This window comes from Camelina sativa, chromosome 20 (assembly GCF_030686135.1).
Source record: "Camelina sativa cultivar CO46 ecotype springtype chromosome 20, ASM3068613v1".
Taxonomy (NCBI): Eukaryota; Viridiplantae; Streptophyta; class Magnoliopsida; order Brassicales; family Brassicaceae; genus Camelina; species Camelina sativa.
Window position 1 is genome coordinate 26,819,125 of NC_141899.1, and position 13,469 is coordinate 26,832,593.

A 13,469-nucleotide genomic window follows, 5' to 3' on the forward strand; every position below is an offset into this window, starting at 1 on the left:
GCAAACCCTATAAAAAATTATATACTAGCATTACAATTAGATGTTAAACTCATATTATATATTGCATTACAAGTAGATAAATTAACATACATTCTGTTGGTCTGAAATAAGACTAAATCCTTCTCCATCACCCAGATTCAAATTTTCTTTAAGAAGTTTAATAAACTTAATCCAACTCTCTGTATTTTCAATAGGCACAATACCCATTGCAACCGGATAGAACTGGTTATTGGCATCTATTCCAATAGCTGCCAACAGCTGACCTTTGACATTGCTCTTCAAGAAACAACCATCAATCCCAATTATGGGTCGACAATGAGCATTAAATGTCTTCCGAAGTCCTGCCAAGCAGACGTAGGATGTGTCAAACTTCTCAATACCATCATCAGTTCGGACTGTTCCCACCTCCACAGTTGATCCCGGATTAGAACTGTCAAAAACAAGTAACAAAGTTAATATTAAACAGTCAAAATACAACAAGTTCCAAAAGTTACAATAGGACATGAACTTACTTTATGAGCTCTAGACGGTAGTCTTTTAGTCGAGCAAATTGCTGATCATGTTCATCTTGTATGACTTGTATTGCTTTAGCCTTCACCTTTCTACATTGATCATTTGTCACCACCAAGTTGTAACGGTCCTCAAATGTTTCTTGTAACGCCTCTGGCTTGTAATTAGGATTTCTCCTAATGTCATTCAATAATAACTTAGCAATGACTCCATCCTTCACTACCTTGCTAAACTTGTTAGGGACACATGAATGCTCATCATCACAAGTCATGACCTGGTAGATGTTGTTGAGTTTTTGAAAAGAAATGTAGATTCAGAAGTTGCAACCACCACCAAGAGCGCATCTCACTTCAGATTTCTCGGATCCCCACCTTGTGTACTTCACATTATTTCATGTTTGCAGAGAATAATCAACCACAGCTTCCTTGAATAGCGGTATGCTGTCAAATACCTGCCCCAATCTTATCTCGCCACTTCCTTTTTTGTATCTAATACTTTTTTTTGACCATCATCCTCATCTTTTGAATTCGTTGGAGTTGCCTCTGAATTGCAACCCTCCTCTTCATCATCACCATTTCGAACATCATCTTCCTCATCATCATCACCGCCTCAAACATAATCTGGTCTTACATCATCTTCACCATCACAAGTTCTTTCCTCGTTAGCTGCTTCACAACCTCTATCCCCATTATCATCATCACGACCTCTATCCCCATTGTCATCATCACGACCTCTATCCCCATTATCTACTTCAGAGATCTCATCCTTTTCCACATATAGCTCAACTGATTTTGTCCACATAGCAGCTAGACACATCCTCTGAAAATTCTTAGACCCATTATACAGCAGCTTCAACTCTCTCCAAGATTCATATGGAAGTTTGTACCAGATCCTATGACCAAACAAAGACACCCGAAGAGACTCCAACATATTTGTAAAAACTGCTTCCGGCTTGCATTCAAGAGTGTGAGTCTCACCTCCTTCATATGTAACCACATTACCTTCTGCATTGACAAACTTTCCACCCTGGTAAATATGGAAAGTAGCATCATCAGGGCTGAAAAAAGAAAGAAAATTCTATGAATTTTTGTATTGGAACAATAAAGAACCGATACTTTTTGTATCCCCAACACAAAATCGAATTACATTAACAGACCCATTAATAATCAATCACGCTATGCAACTAGGAATAAAAAATACTCAAACTATCTATCGACATCTACCATTAAAACGCAAAAACGGATCAACAATAACAAAATTCAGAAATGTTAAAAGGAGAAATTTACTTTCTAGGAACTGGCTCTTCGACTCTCGTCTCATCGGTAACATCGAGATTCATCGCAATTAACTTATGGCGTTCCTTATTTTTCCGATTAACCGGAAACCCCAAAATCCCCAAATTCTAGGGTTCTTCTTTCGTGAGAGATCGATACAAGAGAGAGAGAGAGAGAGAGAGAGAGAGAGAGAGAGAGAGAGAGAGAGAGAGAGAGAGAGATTTGAGGAAAAATGAGAAACGACGTCATTTTGGTCAATAATTAACACTCTCAAATAAACCAAAATGACGTCGTTTGCTTCTACCTTCACACGTGGATTCAACGTCAGATTGGTTTAATAGAGAAATTAACAGAGTTATTAATTACACTACCAGAAAATCTGTCTTTAGCCAGAAATAATTTTGCAGCTATGGTCCATATTTTGTGGCTATTCAGTCCATAGCAAGGGAAAATCAGAATTTTTTTTGTGGCTATAGCGTTGTAGCTATCTGTGTTTCGTGGCTATACGTGGACAGATAGCCACAAATTCACCACAACTATATTTGTGGCAAATTAGCTACAAAAGTGTCACGCTCTTATTTGTGTCTATAATAGCTACAATTAACCCACAAAAGGCATCGTTATTATTGGCCACGATTAGCCACAAATGATGTCATAGATACTAGCCACAAATTGCATCGACATCAGTCGTGTATAATTTAGCCACAATTTAGTTACTATGTATCCCTAATTAATATACACAGATAGACACAAAGTGTTCGTGGCTAATTTCTATAAAGCCACAAAGTACTTGTAACTAAATGCCACGCATAGACACTAATCTTTGTGTTGTGGCCACATATACCCACAAAAATCTCGTTACTTGTTGACGTAAAGAGCCACAGAGGCAAAACCAAAAAAGTCACAAATAGCATCATTTATTTTGTGGCTAAATTCATCTTTCGTGGTTAATTGTTGCTGGGTTCATAAAAATATTTTGTACTATAAATGAATTGATATGACAATTCTGAAAAGTATACAAGCAACAAATATCTACAAAACTTTTCGTGATCATAGCCACGAATAACTAGTTCGATTTTGTGGCTAATTCTTTTTTTTTTAAATAATTTTTGTTGAGTGACGTGATTTGACAGATATAGAAAGCAATATAGCCACAAATAGCTACAACACTTTTGTGGCGCATGCCATAAATCTACTCAAACCAAATTTGTGGCTATATTGGGCCACGAAATGTATATTAATTTTGTCTGGCTATTGGACCATTAATTTTATTGTGGCTAGTTGTTGAAAATTGCCACAGTTAGTCACAAAATTATTTTTGTGGCTAATTAGCCACAACATTGCCACTAATTAGCTATGCATTGCTTCGTCTCAAGGTTGTGTCTATTCCGTGGCTAAATTATTCTAGCTAGGAATTTTTTGAAGCTTGAATGTGGCTATTAACAGTTTTTCTTGTAGTGTTAATCACGTTTCTGTATATTTTAGCACAAAAACAATAGTTGAGGTATGTATTTCTTGTTTCTGAAGTCGATGTATTTTTACGCAAAGATCATAGTCCGATGTATGAATCGAAAAATGGGCTTTGTCCAGGTATGAAAAAGCTGTTTTTCCGTTAAAGATATAGCGATAACGAGGAACCTCAAACATATTCTACGTTGGAAGATGAAGAAATCTATTGATTGAGCTCTAGATCAATGCTTCATATTCCAACATCAATTAAGTTCTCCTTGAACGAGGATCAATTAATTTTAATTATCCAAATAAAAGGAAAAATAATATGAAAAAGATGTATGTGATTGGGTTGTTAATTTGGTTTGCTTTCCCTGTCATACTTTAGTACATAGAGGCATTAAGGATGTGTGGAAACTGATTAGTGGTCGGATCACGCATGTGTAGAAGAGGCATTAAGGATGTGTGGAAACTGATTAGTGGTCGGATCACGCATGTGTAGAAGAAGAGGCTTCTAGACAAAGAGTCGTCGATGCTACGTTACAACATAAATCATAAAACCAAACAAAGGTAGAGTTTTGGAATTATTGTACATTCTTCTTACTTTGCTTTGTTGTTGTGTCTAGATTTAGAAGTGTACAAGAGCAGTTGCGGAAGAGTTCGTCATAGTGTCGTATCGGTGGGATGTATTTATCGAAAGAATGTGTTCCACAACGTGAAGTAACCAATTAGAGTGGTCACTTTGCAATTCATGATTTATTTATCGTATTTCAGCGATTGCATACAATTCATATATGACTTTACAACAATCTTAATAGGTTTATGTGTGATGTTTTCACTTTTAATATTTTCTTCCGTTGCCATATTTCTTAGCTCTTTCATTTTAGTGGATTATATATTTATTTAGTTTACACTAAAAATATAATTTAGTACAATAATTTGGTTACAATATTAGGAGTTATATGGGGTTTCACGTACGCTTGATGGTTCTTACTTGAAGCAATTAATGTCGAAAATTGATTCGATGTATGGAACAAAGAAGTTTTTTTTTTTCCTTTTGGTCAAACATGATTTCTATTCATCAGTTAACGATAGTTTCTTACAAAGCCTAAGAGCTTCTTTGGCCAAAGCGTCTGCTCGGCGATTTAGATCTCTAGGGATGAAATTAAAGGCACAAACAGAAAAACATGAAGATATATCCATGATATCATGGAGAATCCCTTGGAATTCTTTGGATTAGGGCTCCAAGTTGAATGCTTTGACTAGGGCTAACGAGTCTGAAGCGAAGAAGACGTTGGTGAAATCCGATGCAATCTCAATTCGTACTGCTATAAGAGTTGCTAGTACTTCGGCCATCAATGAGGATCAGACAGCAGGGGAGGGGTTGTGATTGATCCTTTTGAGAAGAGCCAATCTCAGTGGTCCGCAAAAATCTATCCCAAACCTGCTCGTCCATCTCTATCCATGTATGCCGCATTAATGGAGACATTCACAGAACTAACTGGGGGTAACGCTTTGGAGTTAAGTCGGATCGGTTTTTGAATACCAGATCCAAATCCAGATCTTTGTGCCTCTTGTCATTCTTTGGTCCTAACGAGAGCAAAAGTAAGAGAATCTGTTTCTGTTATTACATTTGTGTTGAAAATCAGTTGGTTAGAAAAACATTTTATATTATTAGAGTATCAGTGTTTTTTTTTCTGGAGATTCACATTACTTTATTATATATAATGTTATGTATATGATTTCAACTTTAAATTCCAAAATTTGGTAATTTGTTTCAGAGAAAATTATGAACTCTGACAAATATTTAAATAGTTAATAATCTTATTATGGTATGGAAAAGTATTATGTTATTGAGTTACTCATCATATGTTTGGAAAATTATTTCAATTGGTATATAAAATGAAAAATACATTTCTACACTCTTTTTCCCTCCTTTTTTTAAACTAAACGAAAAAACTATATTAACTAATTTTAAATATTCAATAGTCAAATATAATCCGGGCATAGTTGGTTGGGAGTAGGCATGACCAAAATTAAAACGTAACCATATTCCGGATCATAATCGGACCTTATCCAAATCATAACCAGATTGTAACCATATAAAAACCATAGCTGTTAACCGTAAATATATGGTTAGATTATATTAACCATAACCGTTAATTAATCGTAACCGTATCAAAACTGTTGGTTAAACGCATAGTTCAACCGTAATTTTTTAACCATAATCGTTTTTAAAAAATAATAAAATATACTAGTAATTTTATATTTAATATGAATCATATGATATATAGAAATATGAGTACCCTAAAAGAATATATCAATTAAAAATAAATACTAATATCAACCATTGTATAACATCAAATAACATCAACCATTATTAAATAACCGTAACCATCTCAACCAAAACCGTATTAACTGTAATGATTAGATACAGTTAAAATTAAACAGTATTTCTAATTATAACCAGTGGTTAATAAACTATAACGTTGGCCATGCCTAGCTGGGATATGACCAACGATACAGTGAGTCAGTGACTTTTTTTTTACAATCAGTGACGCATTTATCTTATCTGGTTGGAAAATAACAAAACCACATGTTTGAAGTATCTTAGGTACGCATTAGAGAGTCCAGGCCCAGCTCTAATATGACTTTATTTATAGAAGAGTCCACATTTAGGCCTATATTCGCGGATGCGTCAATTCAGGTTTTAAAAACGCCGTCGTTGCATCTTCCTCTAGATTCTTCTTTTTCTTTTCAATTTCACCAAAATTTCCGACACAATCGTCCTTGTTCTTCTTCCCCTTTAACTCCGAACAAATCAGGCTTTGGTTTCGTCCCTGGATCAATTTTGAGATACTACTCTAGATTTCAATCCGAGGATCCTTTTTTTTCTAGCTTTGGTTCCATCATCTAAAGAAAAGTTTCAATTTTTTCAATCTCCAGCGACGCCAAAAATAGGTTCATTCTTCGTTACTTTTCATGGAATTTGATGTTTTTTCTTGGCGCTTGATCCTTTTTCGTATCTGTTATCTCTGATTTGGCGTTGTTTATACCTTAGGACGGCTAAAGTTTTGATTTTTTTAACCAGTTTTATTACAATGACTTTGCATTTAGGTCTGAGTCGTTTGTTTGTGTCTTATTGTTGATTGTGTTCCTTTTGATCAATATCTGGAAATGTGTGCGTAAGGGGTGCTAAGGATGCTGCTTGGTTTAGATTTAGATTTGATGGAAAGATGATTGATTACGAACTTTTGTGTGTTTTCAATTTCAATACTTTAGGGTTCATGGAAGATCAACCCATTAACCAGTGCTCTAGTAGCAACAATGCATCTGAGAAAACTCCAGAATCAACCCTTGAGCTTAACATCAAGACGTTAGACTCACAGACATATACTTTTCAAGTGAACAAGAATGTAAGGAATCTTCGTCTTCTGCTTCATCTGCATATTTTAAGCTTAGTATGCTTATATTATCTGATACTATTTGGGGTCTGAATTGTTTCAGGAAACAGTTTCACTTTTCAAGGAGAAGATAGCTAGTGAGACAGGGGTGGCTGTTGGTCAGCAGCGGCTCATTTTCCGAGGAAGGGTTTTGAAAGATGATCATCCTCTCTCGGAGTATCGTATCCTAGTGCTACCTACTTTATTAACTTGTAGACATTATGTTATAGTGTAGCTGTTTGTTGCATTATGCTTTCTGCCCTGTGTATAAAATGCATGTTTTCCAAAATCTGTCGTAAGTCTGGCATTTGATTGATTAAGTGCATCTATGCTTTTTATATAACAAGTTCATTGGCAATTTTGTATAAACATGAGAAAGACTGCTCGATCTTTTGATAAAATATTGGAAGTATTACCAAGAACCTTCTGCACCCGCATAACGCATATGGTTGTTTTTGTATAGTTAAGGAAGATCTAAATAGTGTGTTCATGAAATGCCATGTAATTTCTGCTGATTTCTTCTGTGAATCTTACTCTGTAGTGGAAGCTGTAATCCATGAAAGATATACATTTACTCCTTTGCTAAGCTGAGATTTATGTCTGTCGTTGCCTTCCATCGCTGGTTTACTTCAGTATGGTTAATAACTTGACTTCGTCTTAGATTTGGAAAATGGGCATACTTTACACTTGGTTGTGAGGCAGCCAGCAGAATCAGTTCCTACATCTGGTACACCTTCAGAAGGGGCAACTGCAAATGATGGTAATTATTAAGTCATATGCCCTTTCTGAGTTTTGAAGGAGCTGTTACCAAAACCATCCCAGAACCTTGATTTCAACTGATTATTTGATTCACCAGGAAATAGTACAAATGGTGGACCATCTCGAAATGGAAGACATGTCTCCCACAGCGTAGTTCTTGGGAGTTTTAATGTTGGAGATCAGACTGAAGGCATTGTTCCAGATCTTAGCCGGGTAATCCTTCAGGATTTGTGATTTTGGTGTCTTCTGGGGAATATATTGTTTGTCCGATGGGATGGTTTGATTGGGCTAACAAACTTTTACTTTTGTTTTGCTTAGGTAATTGGAGCAGTTCTAAATTCTTTTGGAGTTGGTGGACAGTATCCTTTAAATAACAGTACTATTGGCACACCCTCTATGCCCGTGAGTTATTCTCTCTTCACTCTCTACTTAGAAATTATTTCTTATTAGTGCCTAGTCTGCTATTTTGCTCTCTTTTCTTGATTTTTCATTGTTGCTGGTAGAAGTTTTTTACATTGAGGATTGTTGAGAGTCAGTTGCTGTTACCTTTTGATGTGTGCTGTTTTATTAGATTTAGTTGTCATTCACTATTACCTGTTTCTAAACTCAGTCTTGCATGCGATTTTATTTCTTTTCTCCTAGTCGAATCTTTCGTCTCATCCTCCTCCTGGAAATACATCTGATGGAGCGCCTGGCATTGGTGGTCAAAGCCAAGCTGCAGGTCATTCACAACCTAGGCAAGCATTTCCTGGTGTATCATTTCAAGCATCGATGCCTCATGTTGTTCAGATTCCGGTTACAGCAGCTACAGCAATTCCTATTCCTTCATTTCTAATGGTAGTTCTTAGTCACGTGGTATTTTGATCTTGAGACTAGAGCTTTAATCTTGTTATGTTACAATGTAACTCTCTAATTCTGCAGCCTATTCCGGATTCGTTAGATACCCTAATGGAGTTCATTAATCGGATGGAGCAGGCATTATCACGAAATGGTATTGTGATCTAAATTTGTATTGTCATATTGGATAGAGAACACATCAATAATTTAATTGGATGTTCCTCCAGGCTATCAGCCAGATACGTCTTCTGCTACATCTGGTGGCCGACCAACGGAAGAGTTGCCTAGAAGTCGACGCGGTGCATCAACACCTGAAGCACTCTCTGTTGTCCTAAGGAATGCTCAGCATTTACTGAGTGGTTTAGGTGTTTCTTCTTTATCGGTAAACATTTTCTTCACACTGCTTATTAATCGATTCCGTCTTTCTCTGTTCGTTCCTTATCGAGAAATTGCGAAGTATATGCTTAGCATGCATTGTCATCTAATCATGTGCTCTTTGTGATTTTCAACAACATTGTTGTAGCATATTGCCAGACGTCTAGAGCAAGATGGGTCCTCTTCAGATCCTACTCTCAGGGCACAAATCCAGACAGAGGCTGTGCAAGTAGGCCTTGCCATGCAACATTTAGGGGCCTTCCTACTGGAGCTTGGGCGCACAATTTTGACATTGAGAATGGCACAGTCTCCGGTCCGTTTTGGGTCATTTCTTTCGTAACTGTTCCTATTTTTCCTGACATGCGGCTCACAAACACTGTGATCTACAGGAATTATCCTATGTGAATGCTGGGCCTGCTGTTTATATATCTCCATCAGGACCGAATCCTATTATGGCTCAGGTTAGCTTCTAGTCTCATCTATTTCTCTAAGCTAACTTTTCTTCTTTTATGTAATTTTGTACTGTATTTTGCAGCCTTTTCCTCACCAAACCAGCTCTCTCTTTACTGGTGCTGCTGTCGCATCAAATCCAGTAACTGGACCAGTTGGTTTAGAAGCTCCCCAACGGCACATTAACATTCATATACACGCTGGTTGGTGAAGTTCACCTTTTTTTTTTTCCATTAGACTTAGCTGCACAATTCGTCCCCATAGAATTTCATTCTTAATTACCAGGCACATCAGATTCACCTATGATGTCATCAGTTGGGAACCAGCGAAGCAATGGAGGAGGGCAAGGAGACGGTGACAACGATACAAGTTCAGTTCGGGGACTCCCAGTGAGAAACATCATTGCTGCTGCTGTTCCACCAGGCTCTACCAGTGAGAATATTTCTGCTGGGGTTCAACCTGGTTTGGATGGTTCTGTTTCAGTTGCCCAAATCAATGCAAGAATTAGAGAATTAGTAAACAATATGCAAGGAAGAAACCAGATTCCACCGGGTAGGTTGCCTGCTGACTAAAGTTTTAGATTGTGGGTAAAATGTTTTCAATCTTTCAAGCTCTGCTTCACTTATCAATTAGGAACAGAAGCTCTGGAGCGGGATATGTCTACGGGCCATGGGGTTGCGGGTGCTATACCTGAGCAGCCTACCAACATTGCAGCTTCGTGCACACCTGAGTCTTCAAGTGGAACATTGCATGACTTACCATCTGAAAGGAGGAACTCGGTGGTATGTCTTCTCTACAATCAGATGTTTGATTTATTTGTTCACTATGGTTTCCCTACCACTAATTTTTTTGCTTTTCAACCAGTATCCAAGTGAAAAAGAACATGGTGAAGATTTAGGGCATCCAGCCCTTGCAAAAGATATCTCTTCTACTACAGGACAATCTTCAGCTCCGTCTGGAGAATCCACAAGCAATGGGGAAGATTCTACCGGTGATACCAAAGAAACCAAGAAGGCTACTCCAGAGGTAGCTACAGCTACACCACTTGGATTGGGGCTTGGCGGTTTAGACCGTAAGGTAATAAATGAGTTGAAAATAAGTGGCAAGTTGCTGCTATTTCATTTTCATTGCATAGCATATCCACAAGTCTGTGGTTCCAAATTCTCATAGTCATAGTATGCTTTTTATGGTTACAGAAACGAAGCAAGCAGCCCAAGGTATTAGGCAAGAATGAAGATAGTGGGACTTCAGCTACAGTTGAAGGTCTGCAACAGAGCAGTGGGAGTAGTGGTCAGCAGCTTTTGCAATCTCTCTTTTCTGGTAGTTCTCGTTCAGTTGAGACTGGTCTGAGACGTGGGCAAGGTTCAGATGATCAGCTAGATGTCTCAAGTGCAATGTCTCAGGTCTTGGAGAGCCCTGTATTGGATGGATTGCTAGCAGGGGTATCTCGACAAGCTGGTGTGGATTCGCCAAATATGCTGAGAAATATGCTTCAGCAGTTTACTCAGAACCCACAGATCATGAACACAGTCCAACAAATTGCCCAACAGGTGGATGGGCAAGAGATAGAAAATATGATGTCAGGCAGAGCTCAAGGCGAGGGTGGTGGTTTTGATTTTTCTAGAATGGTCCAACAAATGATGCCTCTAGTCTCACGTGCTTTCAGCCAAGGAGGGCCATCGCCTCAACCCGCAACACAGCAGCCTGATGATCTTCAACCTTTTCAGGTATGTCTGGTGATTTTGATTTGTTTTTTTTTCTTCTTTTTTTTTTTGGACTTTCTGAGCTTTGATTTTAAGTAAAGGACAAAAACAGTGACTGAAGAAGAACGTAATCTAGTATGGATCGAGTTAGTATGGTTTTTTTTATATGGGGTTTGGTTTGAAGTCATGTCCAGTTTTGGTTTTTAATCAGCCATAGATTTGCTCCAAAAGAAGTAAAGTTCCCGTTTGGTTCTGATTTTGTTGTCTTTTCAGTTGTAGAAAAAGTAAAACCATCCTTAGTTTCTTTGCTTAGCAAGATCTAAGTTTTTCAGATCGGGTCTTTTATTTTCATTTGGGTTTTGATTGATTCGGTCTCAATAAACAACATTGTCTCTTAGTCTATGTCGTTGTAATGAATGCCTTTTCTAAATTTTGTCCACATAGGTAAATGTTCAATCCTTGGCGCAAATGATTGAGAACTCTGATCCACCAGAGGATGTTTTCCGTGCTATGGTCGAAAATGCTGCTGTGAGCCAAGACGACCTTGTGAACGAGCTTTGTTGTGATGAAGTTCTTTCTCACGTAAGCATCAAACAGATTAGTTTTTTCCTTAGTGATGGTAACGTTTCCCTTATCATACTTGTATTTTCGCATTGCAGGAATATGCGGAGTTGCTAAGACGTGATATTGAAGGCCGGCTAAAAGATGATCAAGGTCCATAAGCTGTGTAGAATTGGTTCCATAAGTGTCAGATATTTGGAGTATCTTTTGTTTATTTGCTGAGATCCTTCACTATGTATTAAGAATTAGAGTTTGGGATGGTCTACTCTGCTGAACACAAGCAACCGTAATTTATCTGGTCTCTAAAGGGCCGATTTGATTTGATATTTCCATCTTTACCCACTTCTCTCACCCCCTCAATACCTCATAACTACTGATATATATATTTTTGGCTCAACATCAAATATTAATTATCCAAAGTTTACATAACTTTCTCCAAATCCATAATGTTTTTTAACCAATTGGGAACGATAGAATAAAGCTTAGGACTATAATACTGAAAAGAAAGAGATTCCTTTGATATTCTATCAGCCACCATGTTTGCTCCTCTAGTTTGAAACACAAGCCTAATCTCTTTAAAATTGCTCATTCCTCTTCTGATATCATGAAGCCCTGGTGAGATGCTTGGCCAATCCTCCTTATTATGCAAAAGATTCATCAGGACTTGGGAGTTTGATTCAAAAATTACCTTCTCATACCGGAAGCTACATAATGTTGAGACCGCCCATCTCATTGCTTCTAATTCCGCTTCCAGTATAGATCTAACTCTAGGAAGGTCTCTTGCACCCGACCAAATCATATCTCCCTTTTCATTACGAAGGATCCAGCCAATACCGCATCTTTGAGCCTCCATCTGCCAAGAAGCATATGTGTTACAAGTAACCCATGACATAGGAGGAGGCCTCCATCTCTCGATCACATTTCCTCTTCCCCTGTTACCCAGTTGGTGCTTCGGCTGAGGCTTGCTAGAGATATCACTAAGGACCTCTCTTTTCACCCCTTCCTCCAAATCCTCAAGCGCCTTGGAGATAACATCATTAGCATTATATTATATGCCTTGAAATGCATATCATTTCAATTTTTCCATAATCTCCATAAAAGCCATGGCACCAGATTAACCTGATTACCTAACTGGGGACATTCCTTATCAAAATTGAGAACCCAATAGATATTGGTGTATAAAGAGTCTGACCACTCTCCTCTTGGGGGAGCATGGATAGGAGAGACAGCCCAAGTCAGTCTCGCAATAGTGCATTGGAAGAGAAGAGATGGTTTACTGTTTCTACACTTCCTGGACATCTTATGCAGCTAGCTTCCCTTGCAATATGCCTATGAGCTAAATTCCTTGCCACCGAAATACAATTGCTTTAATATTTCCACAAAAAATGCTGCACTTTCGGGCTTGCTTTACTGCTCCAAACTTTCTCGAATATAGGGTTGAGACTTGGTTGGGAAATCTCCATAGGAGCATTTTTCTTCTTAACAATCTGAGAGTATACCCAATACCCTGACTTGACAGCATATTCTCCTGACTTTGTATAATCCCAAGCATAGGTATCTCTAGTACAATTCCCTCCAGGTCTTATTTGCTCAATCATCCTTCTTTCTTCTTTCGGGAAGACCAAGTCAATCAACTCCTGCATCCATTCTTTTCTGCTGCCATCTATTAGATCATGAACTGTTGTTAAAGAGGAGACCAAGTTCTGAAAACAAGGAGAGATGGGGTTTGTTTCCCAAGTAGAGCTATATTGAAAGCCTCAACATCTCGAAATCCAATCCCCCCTTAAGCCTTCGGTTTAGTAAGCTGATCCCAAGATTTCCAATGCATTCCTCGAGAATCTTTTTTGTTCCTCCACCAAAAGTCAGCAAAGACAGAAGCTATCTGTTTATGAATTGCCTTCGGGAGAAGAAAGCAAGACATGGGATATGTTGGAAGCGCCATAGCTACAGCCTTAAGGAGGATCTCCTTTTCACCAGAGGATAGGAAGTTGTTTTGCCATCCACAAATTTTGCTTTGTATCCTCTCCTTTAGATAGTTCAAAGTCTCCACCTTTGAACCTCCAAAAGATTCAGGCAGACTAAGATAGAAACCGTCTCCTCCCTCCTGA

The 13,469-nt window shown here is 38.1% G+C and overlaps 2 protein-coding genes and 1 pseudogene across 6 annotated transcripts; 1 reads left to right on the top strand and 2 right to left on the bottom strand.

Moving 5' to 3' along the window:
- Positions 1-67: 67 nt before the first annotated feature.
- Positions 68-1,849, bottom strand: LOC147919422 (uncharacterized; annotated as a pseudogene). Its single transcript, XR_015592286.1, has 4 exons — positions 1,797-1,849; positions 1,141-1,567; positions 513-1,068; positions 68-430 (listed from the first exon to the last, which is right to left on the bottom strand). The product of XR_015592286.1 is annotated as an uncharacterized LOC147919422 (transcript).
- Positions 1,850-5,882: 4,033 nt separating this feature from the next.
- LOC104771340 (uncharacterized) lies at positions 5,883-11,685 on the top strand. 4 transcript variants are annotated; one of them, XM_010495858.3, is made up of 18 exons: positions 5,883-6,194; positions 6,516-6,649; positions 6,741-6,858; positions 7,338-7,436; positions 7,533-7,648; positions 7,754-7,837; positions 8,078-8,272; positions 8,357-8,426; positions 8,500-8,654; positions 8,796-8,960; positions 9,037-9,108; positions 9,183-9,300; positions 9,383-9,649; positions 9,737-9,879; positions 9,962-10,174; positions 10,294-10,824; positions 11,245-11,382; positions 11,460-11,685. In XM_010495858.3, exons 2-18 carry the CDS (start codon positions 6,521-6,523, stop codon positions 11,520-11,522), a joined length of 2,676 nt encoding a protein of 891 aa, XP_010494160.2. In that variant the 5' UTR covers positions 5,883-6,194; positions 6,516-6,520; the 3' UTR covers positions 11,523-11,685. The 4 variants fall into 4 exon arrangements, with proteins under 4 accessions (XP_010494160.2, XP_010494159.2, XP_087362093.1 ...); XM_010495857.3 differs by having other exon boundaries at positions 5,911-6,194; positions 9,731-9,879; XM_087505967.1 differs by having other exon boundaries at positions 5,911-6,194; positions 9,413-9,649; positions 9,731-9,879.
- A 97-nt stretch (positions 11,686-11,782) lies between these two features.
- LOC147919423 (uncharacterized) lies at positions 11,783-13,004 on the bottom strand. Its single transcript, XM_087503961.1, has 2 exons — positions 12,783-13,004; positions 11,783-12,382 (listed from the first exon to the last, which is right to left on the bottom strand). The coding sequence occupies exons 1-2, from the start codon at positions 13,002-13,004 to the stop codon at positions 11,783-11,785; spliced, it is 822 nt and encodes a 273-aa protein (XP_087360087.1).
- Between the last annotated feature and the right edge of the window lie 465 nt (positions 13,005-13,469).